Below are 16,117 nucleotides of genomic sequence, written 5' to 3'. Positions count from 1 at the left end.
TGCCCACAACAACAGCTCCACCTGGTTGATATGATGTAATGATGCTGATAGTGTGCTACTTTAAGACCAGTTTTTGGTACCAGTTGCTCAAGATGGCCCCAATTTGGTTAGCTAAATGGTGTATTTTATTACAAAGTTCTGGACAGAACTTCATATAGGATCCTCAAAAAAAATTTATTGAACATTCAGAGACTATTTGCAATTATATCAGACAGTAATCTTGAAACTTAACTATCATTTTACTTTTACAGAACTCCATAGAAAGAACATCACTCCGATGAGAGCTGGAAGTAATTCTAGAAGACGATGCCTTCACTCCAAACAAATTTTGTCCTCAGAGTTAAGGACATTAAATTAATGGTTGATTATTACTGGTATAAGTTTGAGATTTGGGATGGAAATTATGTAAGCTCAGAGATCTCTTAAAAAAGGAAAATTGAATAGGATAATAGGAGAGCCTACTCACACTAGTAATAATAATAGTGAGTAATAGAGTGAATACTTGTGAGTTATTATTTATAGACAATTTACATTGATATAGATTCTTGTATATTGGTACAAATTCAAATTATATTTATTATATTAAATATGTTCCTATTTCTGTTTATCATATTTGTATACCTATGCAAAGTTATTTTGTCAGATTGTATGCATGCATGTTTCTACCTCTGTTTAAGTCACTGCATATATTGATACAATTTGTGATATATTTATCATATTGCTTTATGCATTTTTATCTCAGATCAAGATACTTGTACATTGCTTATATTTCAAAGTCATTGTCCTCATTTGCTGCACAGTTGTTAAATATTGCTTGATATTCTAATATGAAGTTTTTGCCTTTAAGTAATACAGATATTAAGTATTATAGAACAATGGCCATTCTTGTTTCTCATTTTTAGTTCATCAGGTTCTTTAGATACACCGAGATTCTGTGTACTCTGCATAGATAGGTAATCTTCAACCACTTCAAAGACCGGTAGAACATGACATTGAAATAATTTAGGGTTCTGTCAACATGAGACATGATTGCTCATGGCAGCACTATTCCAAACTATTCCAAAGAGAATGTTGAGCCCTGAAGACGCTCCACTTGGAGCTTGTTTTCTTCTTGGCATCTGTGTGACAGAGACTAGACCAGAGCCTTTCCTAGGCCCTTATTGTGATCTTGTTTATCTCACCAGTCTATAGAACCACCAGTCTATAGAACCTAACTTAATGGAAGGTGTTGCATGCAGTCATTCTATAGCACCCATCAATACGGAATGTGACACATGTAGTCAATTGATAGAACCTGTCTTTATGTAATGTGTCACATGTACTTTATAAAGAGTTTTGATGTATTCACGTTGAATCTTTTATTTAGCTTATTTTGTGATTTGTTGTGTACATGGAATTGAGTTAATAAACACCAGGCCAGTTTTCACTGAATTGTGTGGTGCCTAAATATTGCTAGAATAAACTGCTTGGTGCCAGACTAGCAGAGATTATTTAGTAATTTTGAACCAAACTATCTTCTTGCCTCCTGTGAATCATTACCCTGCTGACCATGGTGGTTGCAGAGCTGCACACAAAACTATATTACATATGTAGATCCTGTCTCACCCTTTTTAATTATTTTAGGTTCATGGGAGATACCTCATGTAATAATGTGTTTATGGGGAAGCCTATAGATCTAAGTGCACTGCCCTCTTCTATATAATGTATTGGATGTAGGCTATAAACTTGTCAATTTTGCAGTGGGGGAATGGACAAAAGAGGATCCCTGGGCCCCGGTAAACTGTTAAACTAAGATACTTGAGAAGCTTCAGAACAATGAAAGAACATGTTAAAAAAAGCAGCTTGTTGGTGCTTGAGAACTGACACAAGAGGATGAGCTTTTCCCTCCAAATGCATGGTGCTGAAGCACAACATTGATGAGTGTTAAGAAAATGAGTAGGTCTTGGGGAAAAAAGGAGACAACATAGTCAGTTTACTTTGCCTGTCTAAATCTCTCTGTTTGTGGCAAAATGAAATTTCACTTGCTATGTTTTTGCTGACAGAATTTAAATTGAAACATTCTTTTTGAAACACTTTATGTATGCAGGCCAACCTGAAAATACTGACAAATTACCGTGGTATTTAAACCTTTACTGGAAGTGTTAACTAACAAAATATCATGTAGTGTACTGGGAAAATCTTCTACCTGCAATCAGGACAAATAATTTCAATGGAGAGTTGTTGGTTACCAGCTATTAAAAAAGGCACTATTGCATTATTGAGGATAGCATGGCAGGTCGTGTCTATTAAAGATGGATACAACTACAGCAAAGCTCCTCCACCAATGGCTCAAGGAACACAGCAAAAGAGGTGCTCAGAAAGTTTCTTAGAGTGAGTGAATAACAATGATGGCTGTGAAACAATGCCTGTAAAACTGTGTAATAAACACTAAAACAATGACAATATCAATGGACATGTTAACATAAAAAAGAGAAAATTTTGCAGCTTCCCATCCCTAGTTATAAAGTACAGGAAACTAAAGATGACTAGGAGAAGTAGAATTAGCCTCTCCCATGCATGATCTGATGTTTTAGCTGTACAATGCAGAAAGATCGGCCTTGAAACCATGTACACATAAAAAACAAATGGACTCTTGTTGTATGTATATTTTCACACACACACACACACACATGTGCAAACACACACAAACACACACGCACACAGATGAATTGTGTATTTGACAATAATGACCAAGGAAACAGAGGCTATTTTCTTGAGAGTGGGTAAGTATATGAGAGTACTTAGAGAAAACATATCTTGGCTTGCTGGGGAAAGGAACTGATGTGGTCTTATTTCAATTAACAACTTAAAAGTTCATTAAAGCAGCACCTGATACATTAAGCACGTAACTCAACAATTACATTTGAGTTGAAGTGCTGTTTCTAATAAAATACAGCACTAGACACACTTCATTTTACCTTTAGTAAAATGTGTTACTTTTTGATGATTCCTTTTTATTGTTCTCTGTATACATTAAAACATTTTTCTCCTCGATGAGTTTATTCATTATTATTTTGATAGTACATTTTCTGGATTCCATAAAATATTTTCAAGCATAATTTTAATTCAATATCTTCCTACACCTTCCTCTTTCCCATTTTCTGTCCTTTGGGAATAGTGCTTGCCATCAGTTTTCTGTGTAAAAGAAACAAAAGACAAGCAGAAGCAGAAATGGATATGGGGAAACATGTTGAATAATGTATAGGAAAGTACAAATGCAAAAACAAAACATGCACTATAAGGACACCGGCCAGGCTTCTTTAGATATATGAAGTTATGTTTCACTTGGAATGATTGTTTATTTTTACAACCCAACTGCTGTCTTCCCACCTACCTCTATATTTAGTTTGTGCAGTTTGCTTTCACTGCAGCAAGGATAGAGGGAATGGTCCATGAAGTCAATCAGAAGAGTAAGAATGAGCACAAACAGCACAAAGGAAATGATAAAAGAAACCTGTTCTTCAATCTGAATTAATGAGACAATTTGTCCTGGACCTTGGAGGAAGCCAAAGTCAAAGGCATTTGTTGAAGTTAGAGACTCTAAGTGGATTTGTCACTCAAGTGAAATGAAAGTGTATTTACTTTCTTGAGTTGGCATGTTTGTTTCAACGTGTCATTGTTTAAATCTTATTTTTCTAAAAGAGAATTCTTATCTCTTTCTTAGTGTAACAATGGCCGAAATGTAGAAATGATTTTGTGAATAGTAACACTACTCTGCTTTAATGGAAAACTAAAAATGTATGTTGTCTGGGAATATCCTATGAAGAAAGATTTTCCTAAGTTTGAACTCAATAAAATCTCATCCTTTGCAACAAAGGCTGAGATGATTTTTTTCTGTTTTTGTAGGATTTTTTTCTTTTTCTGGTATTTGAAGTTCTATAAAAAAAGCTATTTCAGAGTAGGGTAGAGTTATGTGCAGGCATGTCACAGATCTGAATATTTAAGAAGAAATGTGGAGAATATTTAGTGTGAATGGCCAAGTAGAATTTAAGAATTTGAACAGTGGAGTAAAGAACACTTTTCTTGATTCAATGAGTTAATGCATTAAAACTATCCTTTTATGACAGTACTAACCCTGAGTAACAAGCCAAGAAACATATCCGCACAGTTGTTGAGAACAAGTAGTAACTGATTCTTCCTTTTACTTTGAAAGGTCAACAACAATGAAAATATGTCCATCAATTATCCATCTAATGGCAACTTGGCATTTGAAACCTTCATTTTTGCTCACTGGTAGATGGAAATCAGTCTTCCCATGAACATCAGATACAAAATACAGAATATTAGGCTACATGATCAACTATTGAAATTAATCATTCTTCCACTAATTATTTCATAAATTTTGAGACACACTAATATCAAGAGTCTCACAAACTTTAGGATAAGTTCTTTGGTCAGGGTGGTAGGAGATCATGGACTTTGTGTGAGTCATGGGCCATTTCCCTGAAAGGCATAGAATATATCAATGTTTCATGCTTTATTCAGAACTCTACAATTATTTTCTTATTTGTTAAAATAGGTAGTTTGCCATATGCATCTCCAGTATCGTGTATTGATTAAATAAAATTGTTCTTTAAATGTTTAAAACACACTCACACACACACACACACACACACACACACACACACACACACACAGAAAGAGAGAGAGAGAGGGAGTTCTTATTCTGTTTTCTCTTACCTCACACTTCTCAAAGACTCCCCAACCAAGAAGTTTCTTTCACAGATCCATGGTTTATTTCATTTTTTCAAAAAATTTTCCTCTCTGACATTGTAAATTCATTCTATCAGTGTGACTACAGATAACTTTTGGAAACTACAAAACTCCAGGGCCCTGTACAGTTAGGAGAAATAGTGAAGGTATTGTCTCTCCATACAGAAAAATCTTTCAATTTCTTATATGTCAGAATGGAGGTGTAAAAACACATAAGTGAGCTCTTCCTTCAGAATTCCTAATGAATATATGTCTAGTACAGGCTCAGTGCAGGCAAACATATAAGATGTAAATTAAGGTTCAAAGTTTAGAAGTAGGACTTCATAAAATAAATAGAAAGTATAGTTTAACAAATAAGCAAAGAAAAAATGAAGGAGAATGTCGAGACCATCTCAACCAGCAAGGAAGACGCAACACCAGAGCTCTTCTTGCAAGCAGTTTACTCAGGACCTTGTTACAATAGTTTCTCTCCCCAGGCAAGCATCTCCCAGCCCTTAAGTAGCCCTGTGCAGCCAATCCTGGATTGCCACGTGGGCACTTATACGCAATCAGCTTACGATCATCGCATAATCCTGGCCTTAGCCAAATAAGGTGTTGTTAACCACTGAGAGCATTCGCTTTCGGGACCGTGGAAGGTGGAAGTCAGCACCATCTTTTAGTTGCGGCTCCACACAGCTCCCTAGAGTTCCTCCTTTTTTGTTTTAATAGCAACAGGCAAGAGTAGAGGTCTGATCTCTGTTAAAAATGAAGCATGTATTATTGTTTATCCAGGTGTCCTCCACCCAGTAAACACTAGACCTGCTTGGTGCCCTTTTTACAGAGGTGGGAGTTAGGCACTGACCCATGTGCAATCAGACTTGCTCTTCTTGAGGTAGATGTAATTACCCTCACATGCAGTGCACAAGCCTCGCATCCTGTGCTTAAATATCTTCTAAAGTAGTTAACCAAACTTAGGGGGACTGTCCTGCTTCAATAGCCATGAAGGCTTGAATGATCATTGCTGCATTGTGACGTTGTGAGGCTCTCATGCCACAAATGCACCACAGGCATACCAGGGAGGCAAGCACCATTAGGCCTGTCAGGGCTCCTATTCCCGCCCACTCCTTAAAATAACTAAAAGTTCGTTTCAGCACATTAAGAAAAGCATTAGCAGTAGGTAATTCCAGCCGTGTGGCATTCAGGGAAATAATCTGGTTGATCAAGGTATCTGTCAGGTTCTCGAACTCCTTGTTCCAGCTTCCCTGGAGGTATGCGCTCAGCTGCCGGCTTAGGTTGCCATTCTTTGTAATATTCTCAGTCAATCTGGAAATAATGCATAAAGAGGAGAGGGAATGAATACATCCTACACTGGTTAAGGTTACTAAATCATCCAGTTGCTCTTGCAAGAGGTCTACTCTTTGGTTTACTGTCAAAATGCCAGCTTTTAAATGACCATCGATAGATTTCAAAGTGGTCATTGTGGAGGCTGTCCTCTCCACAATTTAATTAACTCTCTCTGCAATCTGAGTTGTTGCAGCCATGGCAACAGCAGCTGTCGTTGCAGCTGCAGCAGATGCAGCAATTGTGGTGACTAGGGCTGCTGTTATCCCAAAGTCTCATTTTGTTCTGAGCAAATGAGTGATTTGGAAGGTACCAGTATCAACTCTGACTGGGATGGGAACATATGTGGGAATTCTCATCACCACAGCTGTGTTATAAGTACCATTCCAGCATTGACTTGTGAGGCAAATTGCCTTAGAGGAATTACAATAGATCACATCCTCTGTGGCATTGGTAATATTAGTCAGCAAAAAGAAGAAGGGTGCCTTTAAGCACACTGGACTGGCAGAAATGGTAAGGTTGTTCATCATTTTATTTATAGTAACATTTGAAAGAACTCCCTTCGTATCTCGGCTGGCAGAGATGTTAAGTAGCTGGAGAGTCAAATTACAAAGGGCAGCAAAAGGCTCTAAGGATGAAAAGGCCCCTCTTTCATTAGAAAGAATCCATTGAAACCAGGGCCAAGTAGTTTTCTTATTAGTTTTCTGATTAGTCCGATTAGCAAGATTAAAGGAATATCTTCCTAAAGGAGGGGTAAATTCAAAACCTGGTGCAATCTGCTTTGACTTATGATCTGGGCTTTGACATGGTGTCCAATGAGGGGGGGTACCCTAAATTATGGGCACAATAAGGTAACACTTGTCGAGTGGTGGAATTCCCTAATCCAAAACGTGAACTTGAAGGCTGAAGCCCTTCCATCAACATCAATAAGGTAGTAATACCTGTGGCATTACTACCATTTTTACCGCTGCCCATGCCTGAGGAAGCACCCGTATTTATTGTTTTCAGTGCTTCCACGAGCATGGCAAAAGGCACATGATTATTGGTCAACGGGTCAAGCCAATTACCCACTGACCTACATTTCAACCATATACATGGGTTAGAATTATTTTCAAGAGAAAAACATGAGGCTTCTTGAAGAGGAATATCAGTTGCATTATACATAGCCATGCTAGGGTCTAAATTTACGCAGGGTAAGCCTAATTCACAACTAGTGGAAAAAAAGACAGGTAAAACTTTTGATGTAGAATGAACAGATATAGAAATTGGCCATGCTTTTGCTATGGTGCACAATATTTGTTCATTGGCCTGGATCAACAACGGGGACATCAGGACCATCACCATCAGTAGGATCACAGTCTGAGGCTTCATCTTGCTTGTCGTTCCTCTGCACTTGTACTTTTCTCACCAAGCACTCCGGTACCCAAATAGGGTCCAAATGATCCTGTGTAAAAACACAAACAGAGCCTCGTGCCCATGCCAGCACCAGATCAAGGCCATGCCAGACCCCTGTCAGAGCGTCCTTCCATTTTATCAATCCTTTTAAAGGACTGGATGGTTAAGAATGCCTGTCCGCTGCAGACTGATTGGTATTATCCAAATTTTAAAAATTAAGTGTAAACAAGGCTAAGGAAAGTCTATTCTTGGGGGTCTGTTGATGACCTATTCCCCCTTTTTGTTTTTGAAGCAATTCTTTTAAGAAGCGATGAGCACGCTCTACAATGTCTTGGCCTTGTGGATTATAAGGCAGTCCATATATGAGTTGAACACTCATGCGTTGGCAGAAGGAGGTGAACTTTTGTCCCGTATAAGCGGGACCATTGTCTGTTTTCAATTGCTGGGGTTCTCCCCAGGTGGCGCACGCTTCTAGACAATGAGCAATCACTTGGGTTGCCTTTTCGCCTGTCATGGGTGTGGCATGGATAATGCCAGAGCACGTATCCATGGAGACATGTACGTATTTTACCTTGCCAAACTCAGGGAGATGGGTAACTTCCATCTGCCAAAGTTTAAGGAGGAACAATCCACATGGATTGACCCCCAAAATTTGAAGGTGATAAGGTATGACACATTGTGGACAATCCACAACCACCTAGTGTGCATCAGCTCGAGAAATGGGAAATTTTTGTTGTTGGGTTTTGGTGTTAACATGAAATTCTTTATGAAAATCATGAGCCCTCTGCAGGGCAGAGGCAAGAAACATCCATTCTTGTCTGGTACACTGATCAATCTTGTCATTGCCAGCAGCCAGAGGGCCTGGCAAACCTGTATGTGCACGAATGTGCTGTACAAAGAAAGGATTCTTACGTTGCCAGAGTAATAGCTGCAATTGTGTAAATAGCCTATGTACCAGGCTGGAGGTTTTAATAGGTCCAGCGCACCCAAGGTATTTTAAGACGTTCACAACATAACAAGAATCTGAAATTAAATTAAATGTAAATAGACAGGATTTAAACACCTCAACCACGATTGCTAGCTCCACTTGCTGAGGAGCTCCAGGAGAAAACTGATATTTAACAGGTTCTGCGGAGTCCACCATGTAAGCACCACAGCCAGTCTTAGATCCTTCTGTAAATATAACACTGGCTCCTGGAATGGGCCTTAAGGCAGTGATTTTTGGAAAGACTACTGGATGTTCTTTAAAAAAGGTCAACAGTGGATGCTTAGGAAAATGACAATTGATGCGCCCAGAATAGCAGCACCATAAAATAGCCCAATCATCAATAGTGGCACATAAAATATTAACTTGATTAGCATCATATGGGGTGACTATTACACACGGTGCAACTCCAAAATGCTGCAGGCAATTTTGAATGCCTTGCTGAGCAAGCAAAGCAACAGCATTAGGATAATATTCTATGTATTTCGTGGGGGAAATCCTGGGATGAATCCAAAGTAATGGTCCTTCCTGCCACAAAATATCCCTGGGTTGTAGATTAGTGGGTAAAATGCATAAAGCAATATTCTTTTCAGCCTGTACCCATTTAAAAAGGTTTTAGATAATTTTTCCTCTACAAGAGAGAGTGCTTGTCGAGCTTCTCTGGTTAATTGTCTGGGAGAATCTAGAGCTACATCACCAAATAAAACAACATACAATGGTTTTGACTCATAATTTGCCATGCCCAAACGGCCCCTCATCCAATTTATATCTCCCAATAATTTTTGAAAATCATTTAATGTATGCAAATGATCTTTTCTTAATTCTACCTTTTGTGGTATAATTTGATTATATGTTATTTTAGACCTTAAATAATTTACTACCTCGTCTTGTTGAACCTTTTCTGGAGCTATACATAGACCCTTCCTTTGTAATACCCCCACCAAAATACCATATGCCTCATGCAAAGTTTGCTCTTTCTTCGCCACCAGGAGAATATCATCCATATAATGGAGACATTTCACAGTTGGAAAACGAGCCCATAAGGGCTCCAAAGCAGCAGCTACAAATAATTGACACATACTAGGACTATTGGCCATACCCTGAGGTAGGACAATCCATTGATATCTTTTATCAGGTTCCTCATGGTTGACTGATGGTAAGGTAAAGGCAAATCTTTCACTGTCCTTGCTATTTAAAGGAATGGAAAAGAAACAATCTTTTATGTCTGCTACTATAATGGGCCAACTCTCTGGTAATGCAGATAGCAAGGGGAGGCCCCATAATTTTCATCTGTGCATTTATAGCGTGAAGATCATGTAATAATCCCCATTTTCCAGACTTCTTTTTTATAACAGAAATAGGAGTATTCCAAGGGGAGAGGGAGGGTTCTATATGCCCTTCCTCTAGCTGTTCTTGCACTAACTGATGGGCTGCTTGTAGTTTTTCGGAAGATAGTGGCCACTGAGGAACCCATACTGGCTCTTCTGTTTTCCAGGAAATGGGAATTCCTTCCTCAGTGGCCCCTAAGAAAAATCCAACCCTTGTCTAGGTTTTCTTGGTTTTGCCTCTATAGGATCCTTCTGTCCCTGCAAGAATTTTCCCAGGCCAAACTCAGGATGGCAGCCCATGCTTTTCATAATAGCTTGAGCCTCATCAGAATATTCATTACTTAACTTAAACCCCATAGATTTCATAATATCTCTTCCCCATAATGATACTGGGAGCTCTAGAACATATGGCTGCGTTTGTCTGGAGTGTCCTTCTTCATCTGGCCAAGTTAACAAGCTTGCACTAACATCAGGGGCTTTTGCATACCCCAGTCCTTGTAAAGTATGTGTAGAGGCCTGGAAGGGCCACCCACATGGCCAAACCTTGCTAGCTATAATACTTTTGTCCTCTCCAGTGTCCAAGAGCCCTGTAATCTTGGTGCCATTAAAAGTCAATTTTAACGTAGGCCTCTGATCTAAACTCAAAGACAGGAAGGTAAGATCCGTTCCTGAGGAGCCAAATCCTTGACTACCTCTCTCTCTGTTCCGTGCTGGAAATCTATCATGCAAGCTGGGCAGGATAACAAGCTGTGCAATTCGATCATCTGGAGATATGGCACTAACACCCTTGGGTGACTCCACCATAATTTTAATAATGCCTGTATAGTCTGGATCAATTATTCCAGGATAAACCCATAGGCCTCTCAAAGTAGTAGATGACCTGCCTATCAATAACCCTTCTGTGCCTGGTTGGAGAGGGCCTTGAAAGTCAGAGTCTATCGTTTGAATTCCCATTTGAGGGGTTAGTATGAGCCTGGTGGTGGCACGGAGGTCCAATTCTGCTGAACCCGCAGTGGCTCTCCGCGGTTCTGTGGGTGTCTGAATGTCGGCCATTGCTCCAGTTTCCCTTCCTGTACCTGCTCCTCCATTGCCCCATATATTTGAGGGCCCTGAGGCCGAGGGCCCCCGCTGTCTGTCTTTTGAACTAGCATTAGGTTCAAGGGGTCGTCTGTTGATATCCTTGATGGGTCTGCATTCATTAACCCAATGCTTTCCTTTCTTGCATTTGGGGCATATCCCTGGATTTGGATTCTGGCTAATTCCTGGTCTCTGGGTATTCCCCTGCTGAGCATTTCCTCCTTGAGGGCAGTTGTGCTTAATGTGGCCTGGCTTACCACATCGAAAGCAAGTTCCTGCATTGCCCCCATTTTTGCTCAATCTAAGTACTGCAGCTGCCAGTCCGACATTGGTTAATGAACCTCCTAATTCTCTACATGCTCTCATCCAGACTTCTAATCCTCTATTTTTATATGGTGTGATAGCCACTCTGCACTTCTGGGTACATTGTTCATACACTAGCTGCTTTACAAACGGCATAGCGGTGTCCGGGTCACCAAAGATCTTTCCTGCCGCTTCTAGCATCCTAGCCACATAATCAGAAAAAGGCTCCATAGGTCCTTGAAGGATCTTACTCAAATTACCAATTACCTCCCCTTTATTAGGTAAGGTCTTCCATGCTCTTGTGGTAATGTTATTAATCTGATCATACACTTGAGGAGGATATCCATTTTGCTGGTTGACAAACCTGCCTTGTCCAAGCAACATATCTGTGTCCCAGACTGTTTGTGCCTCTCCAGCTGCTAGATTTATTGTAGCCTGAGCATTGGCCAATTCAATTAAAAGAGCTTTCCAATCTAGATACTGGCCAGGGGACAAACATGCTCGTGCTAGGTTCATCCAATCAGCTGGAGTCATGGCATATCTATGTAGAGCTTCCACGTGGGCCACCGTAAACGTGGCTGTAGTGCCATAAGTCCGGACAGATTCTGCCAATGTCTTGATGACCTTAAAATCCAAAGGCTCATGGAATCAATTGCCTTATGGATCCTGAAATACAGGAAATGCTGAGGCCGTCATCATTTCTGCCCTGACTTCTCTCCATACCTTAGGATTGAAAGAAATCCCTCCCTCAGATCCTATAACCTCTGGATACGGGGGCAGAGCTGAAGGGGTTACAGTCCTGCAGATGCCTTTAGATGTCTTATTTTTCTCTCCATTTCCCTTTTTCTTGGAGATTTTCATTCTTTTTAATGTTTTCCTTAGGGTTTCTCTATCTTCTTCATCCGTTTCTGTCTCTGTGTCTGGTGTCTCTGGGTCTGGCTCTGTCTCTGAGCTCGAGGAGACAGAAGAGTCTGATTCCTCCAATTCTGACAGGCTGGGATATAATCGACCCTTTTGCTTTTCCTGGGCCCTTTTCTTCTTCCCTCTACCTGAATCTATATCAGATGCCACATCAGACTTTGCCCTTTTAGAGGCTGCCGTTTCTGAAGCTGCCCTCTCTGAGCGTTCCTCCTGTAATATCTCTAAGGCTGCTTGGCCATTTTCTACTGCTTCACTGCACTTTCGATCCCCGAGGCAGCTTTTCACTAATTCCCAGATAGGTCTTACTCCAGCCTTAAGCGTTCCCTGTTCTGCAGCAAACTCAAGGTCTCTACCTAGCTTTTCCCATGACAGAGTTGTGAGCTTCCCGGAGACTGCAAACCAAGGTGCAGTGGTATCACCTTCCTCCAGGAACCTCCCTAAGGTACTTTTCTTAAATTTTAGATTTTTTGAATGGAGCAGCTCGTTCAAAGCCAGAAAAATGGGGTGAGAAGGAGAATTCCCTATGTCTATTCACTGAGGATTCTCAATACACTCCCTACAGCAATAAGTAAAAATGATGGACCAGAACACTATATTCAAGAGTACCCAAGCTGCTAAGAACAAGTAATAATCCATCAACAGTATTTAGCAATTTTACTTTCAGTTCGTCGGGCTAGCGAATGAATGTCCTCTACAGACTTGTCCACGCTAGTCGCAGCTCTACTTTCACTTTCGATTTGTCCGCTCTAGTCGGGGCTCTAATTCCCCCGCTCTCCCTTTGTTTACAGGCGAGAGCAAATAACCCGTTTTGGTCACAGATCCCCAATCTTACCTTGAGGACTTACCGGTGCACCCCCTGACTGCTGCAAGTTCTGGGCTCCAGGGAGAGGAGAGGAGAATCCCCATACGGGCCACCACTTGTCTCGACCGCCTTGACCAGCAAGGAAGACGCAACACTGGAGCTCTTCTTGCAAGCAGTTTACTCAGGACCTTGTTACAATAGTTTCTCTCCCTGGGCAAGTTCCTCCCAGCCCTTAAGTAGCCCTGGGCAGCCAATCTTCCGCTTAAACGCAAGCAGCTTACAATCATCGCGTGATCCTGGCCTTAGCAAAATAAGGTGTTGTTTACCACTGAGAGCATTCGCTTTCGGGATCGGGGAAGGCTGAAGCCGGCACCATCTTTTAGGTGCGGCTCCATGCAGCTCTCTGCAGGAGAAGCCCACAAAATGGGAAGGAATCTTTGCCAGCTCTATGGCTTACAGGATTAATATCCAGAAAATACAAAGAACTCAAAAAACAGAGGCAGCTCCGTTCAAGAGGTTGTGCCTGAATAAACAAATATTTTTTGTTTAAAGGAGAGAAAAAGACAAAACTTGCTCAAAAAGTAACTTGAAAATGTCTTTCTGCAGTAGTTATTTGTAAAATGCACATCAAAGCACTGCTTAAATTTCTTATTACCCCTGACAGAAGGACAAACATTAAAATGACAACAAACAGGTAATGTCAGAAAGGGTGAAGGGAAAAGGCAACACTCATTTACTCTTGGTAGGTTTGCTAAGTTGTACAACTCTACAAAACGGTATGGATAATTTTCAAAAAGCTGACAGTAAATCTAGCATATGAAGTAACTGTACCACTGCATGTAACGTACCCAAAGGAAATGACTTTCTATTCAAGGACATTTTCTAGATAATGTTTTCTGTTGCTCTATTTACAGTAGCTTCAAAGTGTAAACTACCTTAATACTCTTCAACTGACGAATGTGGATAACCAAAGTGTGTTTAATATGTCCTATGGAACATGATTCAGGTGTAAATAAAAATGGAATCTTGAAATTTGCTGGTAAATGATATGAAGCAAGAAATATCATATTGAGTGAGATAACTCAGATCAAGATGCCCCAAACATCACATTTTCTTTCTCCTCTAATTTCTAACTCCAAATCCACAGATCTGAGAATATAATATTGGGTAAACAAAGACATCAAGGCAGTGTAAAGGGACCATATACAATTTGGGACTTAGGATTAAGAAGTTCACGTGGATTAATGGTTTTATAAAGATGAAAACACAATCATGGGGCCAAGGTTTTAAGTGGGGAGTGGGAGATAATTAATACAATTGGGAACAGGGCAGGAGGGTGAAATAAGAGCAAAGACATTTGATGAATCATTAAGGGGAAATATTTAAATCTATTTTAAATTTTATTTTGTATTTATATTTTATATTTACCTAAGTTATGCTCAAAGCTTATGAATGAGCATAGACATTTCTGTCTTAAAATATCTAAGCTTGCCTAGACTGATAGACTCCCCACAGGAATGATAGACAAGAAATAGGTAATATCAAGAATGAGAAAACTTCTTCTGAATGATTGGTCAGGTTAGCAAACTTACTGCTAAAGAAATATAAAATCTCTATTCTGAACTTGGTTGCATCTCAGAGGCTGTGAGTGTGTCCATATGGCTGAAGTTACTGTACAGTTAAGATACAGGACTCACATAATTTAACTGGATCTAAGATCCTAAATTTTCTTTCTTGTCACTTCTCTCTCCTGTTCCAGAAAATAGTATACTATTTAGGATGCTAAGGAGGAGAAACAAGTGGTTAGAAGCATTGCAAAATAAGCAAAAAAAGATACAAGAAGTGACTCTCATGTGTTGTTAGCAACCAATAATTGTCTGGACCTTAGGACCACAACCACTCAACAGGCAGGAAAATATTCCTGATACTAGAAACTTTGTCACGTGCCCAAGGTTAGTGAAGTCACAGATTTTAGAAAAGTTTCGACTACTGCAATTTTGCTAGACCAGCTCAATCCCTTCATTTATCTTTATAACCAGAAATAAGTTTAGGTAGATCTGTATTCTGAGAAATCTTCTCTTTACAGCAAATGAAAACCACCAGAGAAATCCACACCTGGAAACAAGGTGGAGAAACAGATGGTGGGAGCCAGGTCCCAATATATCTCAGCTTCTGCCTCTAGGGATCAGGGAATGTCACTGAAGAGGTTATAGAAAGACACGAAAAGCCAGAACACCAAGAATTCTGCTGTGACACTTTCTCTGCTAGATACTGTAGAATTAAAATGGAAAAATGTGAATATCAACAGCAATGTTAACATGGAAGGGGAAATTTATAGAGTCCCAGCCCAGTGCAATAACCACAAATATCTAATTAGTGTGTAAATAGGGAGAATTAGCCTTGCCCAGGGCAGAATGGCCCTGTGGTTAGTTGTTTGATGCCTAGTAGCAAGCCTTGAAAGCATATAAACTTAAAGAAAAAATGGTACTCATCAGCTTGTGTGTGTACATCCACATGCATATGTATGTATCAATAATAACCAAATTATTACTGCTGGTTACAATCATACAAGATATTTTAAGCAGGGTACGTGTGAAGGGCTCAAGGAAGAAAAAGAAGGAAAATGATGCAATTGATGACAACTGAAAACAATAAAATATATTAAAACAGCACCTGACATATAAAGAACACATTGACATTTGAGTTTGGATTTTCTTTCTAATACCACAGAACACTGTACTTCATATATTTTGCATCAGGTCAATATGATACTTGACTATGACTCATTTGAGTCTTCTCAATATTAACTATGTTATTTTTGTCTTAGGTGAGGACTATTTGCTTTTTATTTTTCATTACATGTATTAAAGATTGTTTAGGGCATTTCCATATATATATATATATATATATATATATATATATATATATATATAGTTTCAATAGAGTAACTCTTCAAAACAGCTTTTCCTCAAAGTTATGGCATATGAATCTAGGGTCTGCCACATTTACTTTTGCAAAGAAAAATAGATAGAAGAAGAAACAAAAGAAAGCATGAATAAATTCATTGTTTTATCTTTGGGATCTTTGAATCTAAGGTCCAACTTGAAAAGTAAATGAATATCGTTTCATGTGTTTAAAGATGTATTTGTCATGGAAGATAATGTTTAAGTTTTCTCCTTCTAGAAAAACCTTAGTTCAATGTTTGTTATCAGATGGAGAGAAGACTCTGAGAAT

General features: G+C 39.5%; 1 protein-coding gene across 4 annotated transcripts; it reads right to left on the bottom strand.

The window, feature by feature from the left end:
- Window positions 1-5,293: 5,293 nt before the first annotated feature.
- Window positions 5,294-13,216, bottom strand: LOC148117463 (uncharacterized). Of its 4 annotated transcripts, none has more exons than XR_015736928.1 (3): window positions 12,914-13,216; window positions 7,408-7,516; window positions 5,294-6,054 (listed from the first exon to the last, which is right to left on the bottom strand). XR_015736928.1 is itself a non-coding variant. In XM_087902754.1 (2 exons), the coding sequence occupies exons 1-2, from the start codon at window positions 13,168-13,170 to the stop codon at window positions 5,703-5,705; spliced, it is 609 nt and encodes a 202-aa protein (XP_087758880.1). In that variant the 5' UTR covers window positions 13,171-13,209; the 3' UTR covers window positions 5,294-5,702. The 4 variants fall into 4 exon arrangements, 1 of the variants encoding a protein (XP_087758880.1); XR_015736927.1 differs by having other exon boundaries at window positions 7,414-7,516; window positions 12,927-13,196; XR_015736926.1 differs by having other exon boundaries at window positions 7,414-7,516; window positions 12,914-13,194.
- Window positions 13,217-16,117: the final 2,901 nt, after the last annotated feature.

This window comes from Myodes glareolus, chromosome X (genome assembly GCF_982192425.1).
Source record: "Myodes glareolus chromosome X, mMyoGla1.1, whole genome shotgun sequence".
NCBI classification, from domain to species: domain Eukaryota; kingdom Metazoa; phylum Chordata; class Mammalia; order Rodentia; family Cricetidae; genus Myodes; species Myodes glareolus.
The sequence above is the reverse complement of the archived record's forward strand: the minus strand, read 5'-3'. Positions and strand labels throughout refer to the sequence as shown.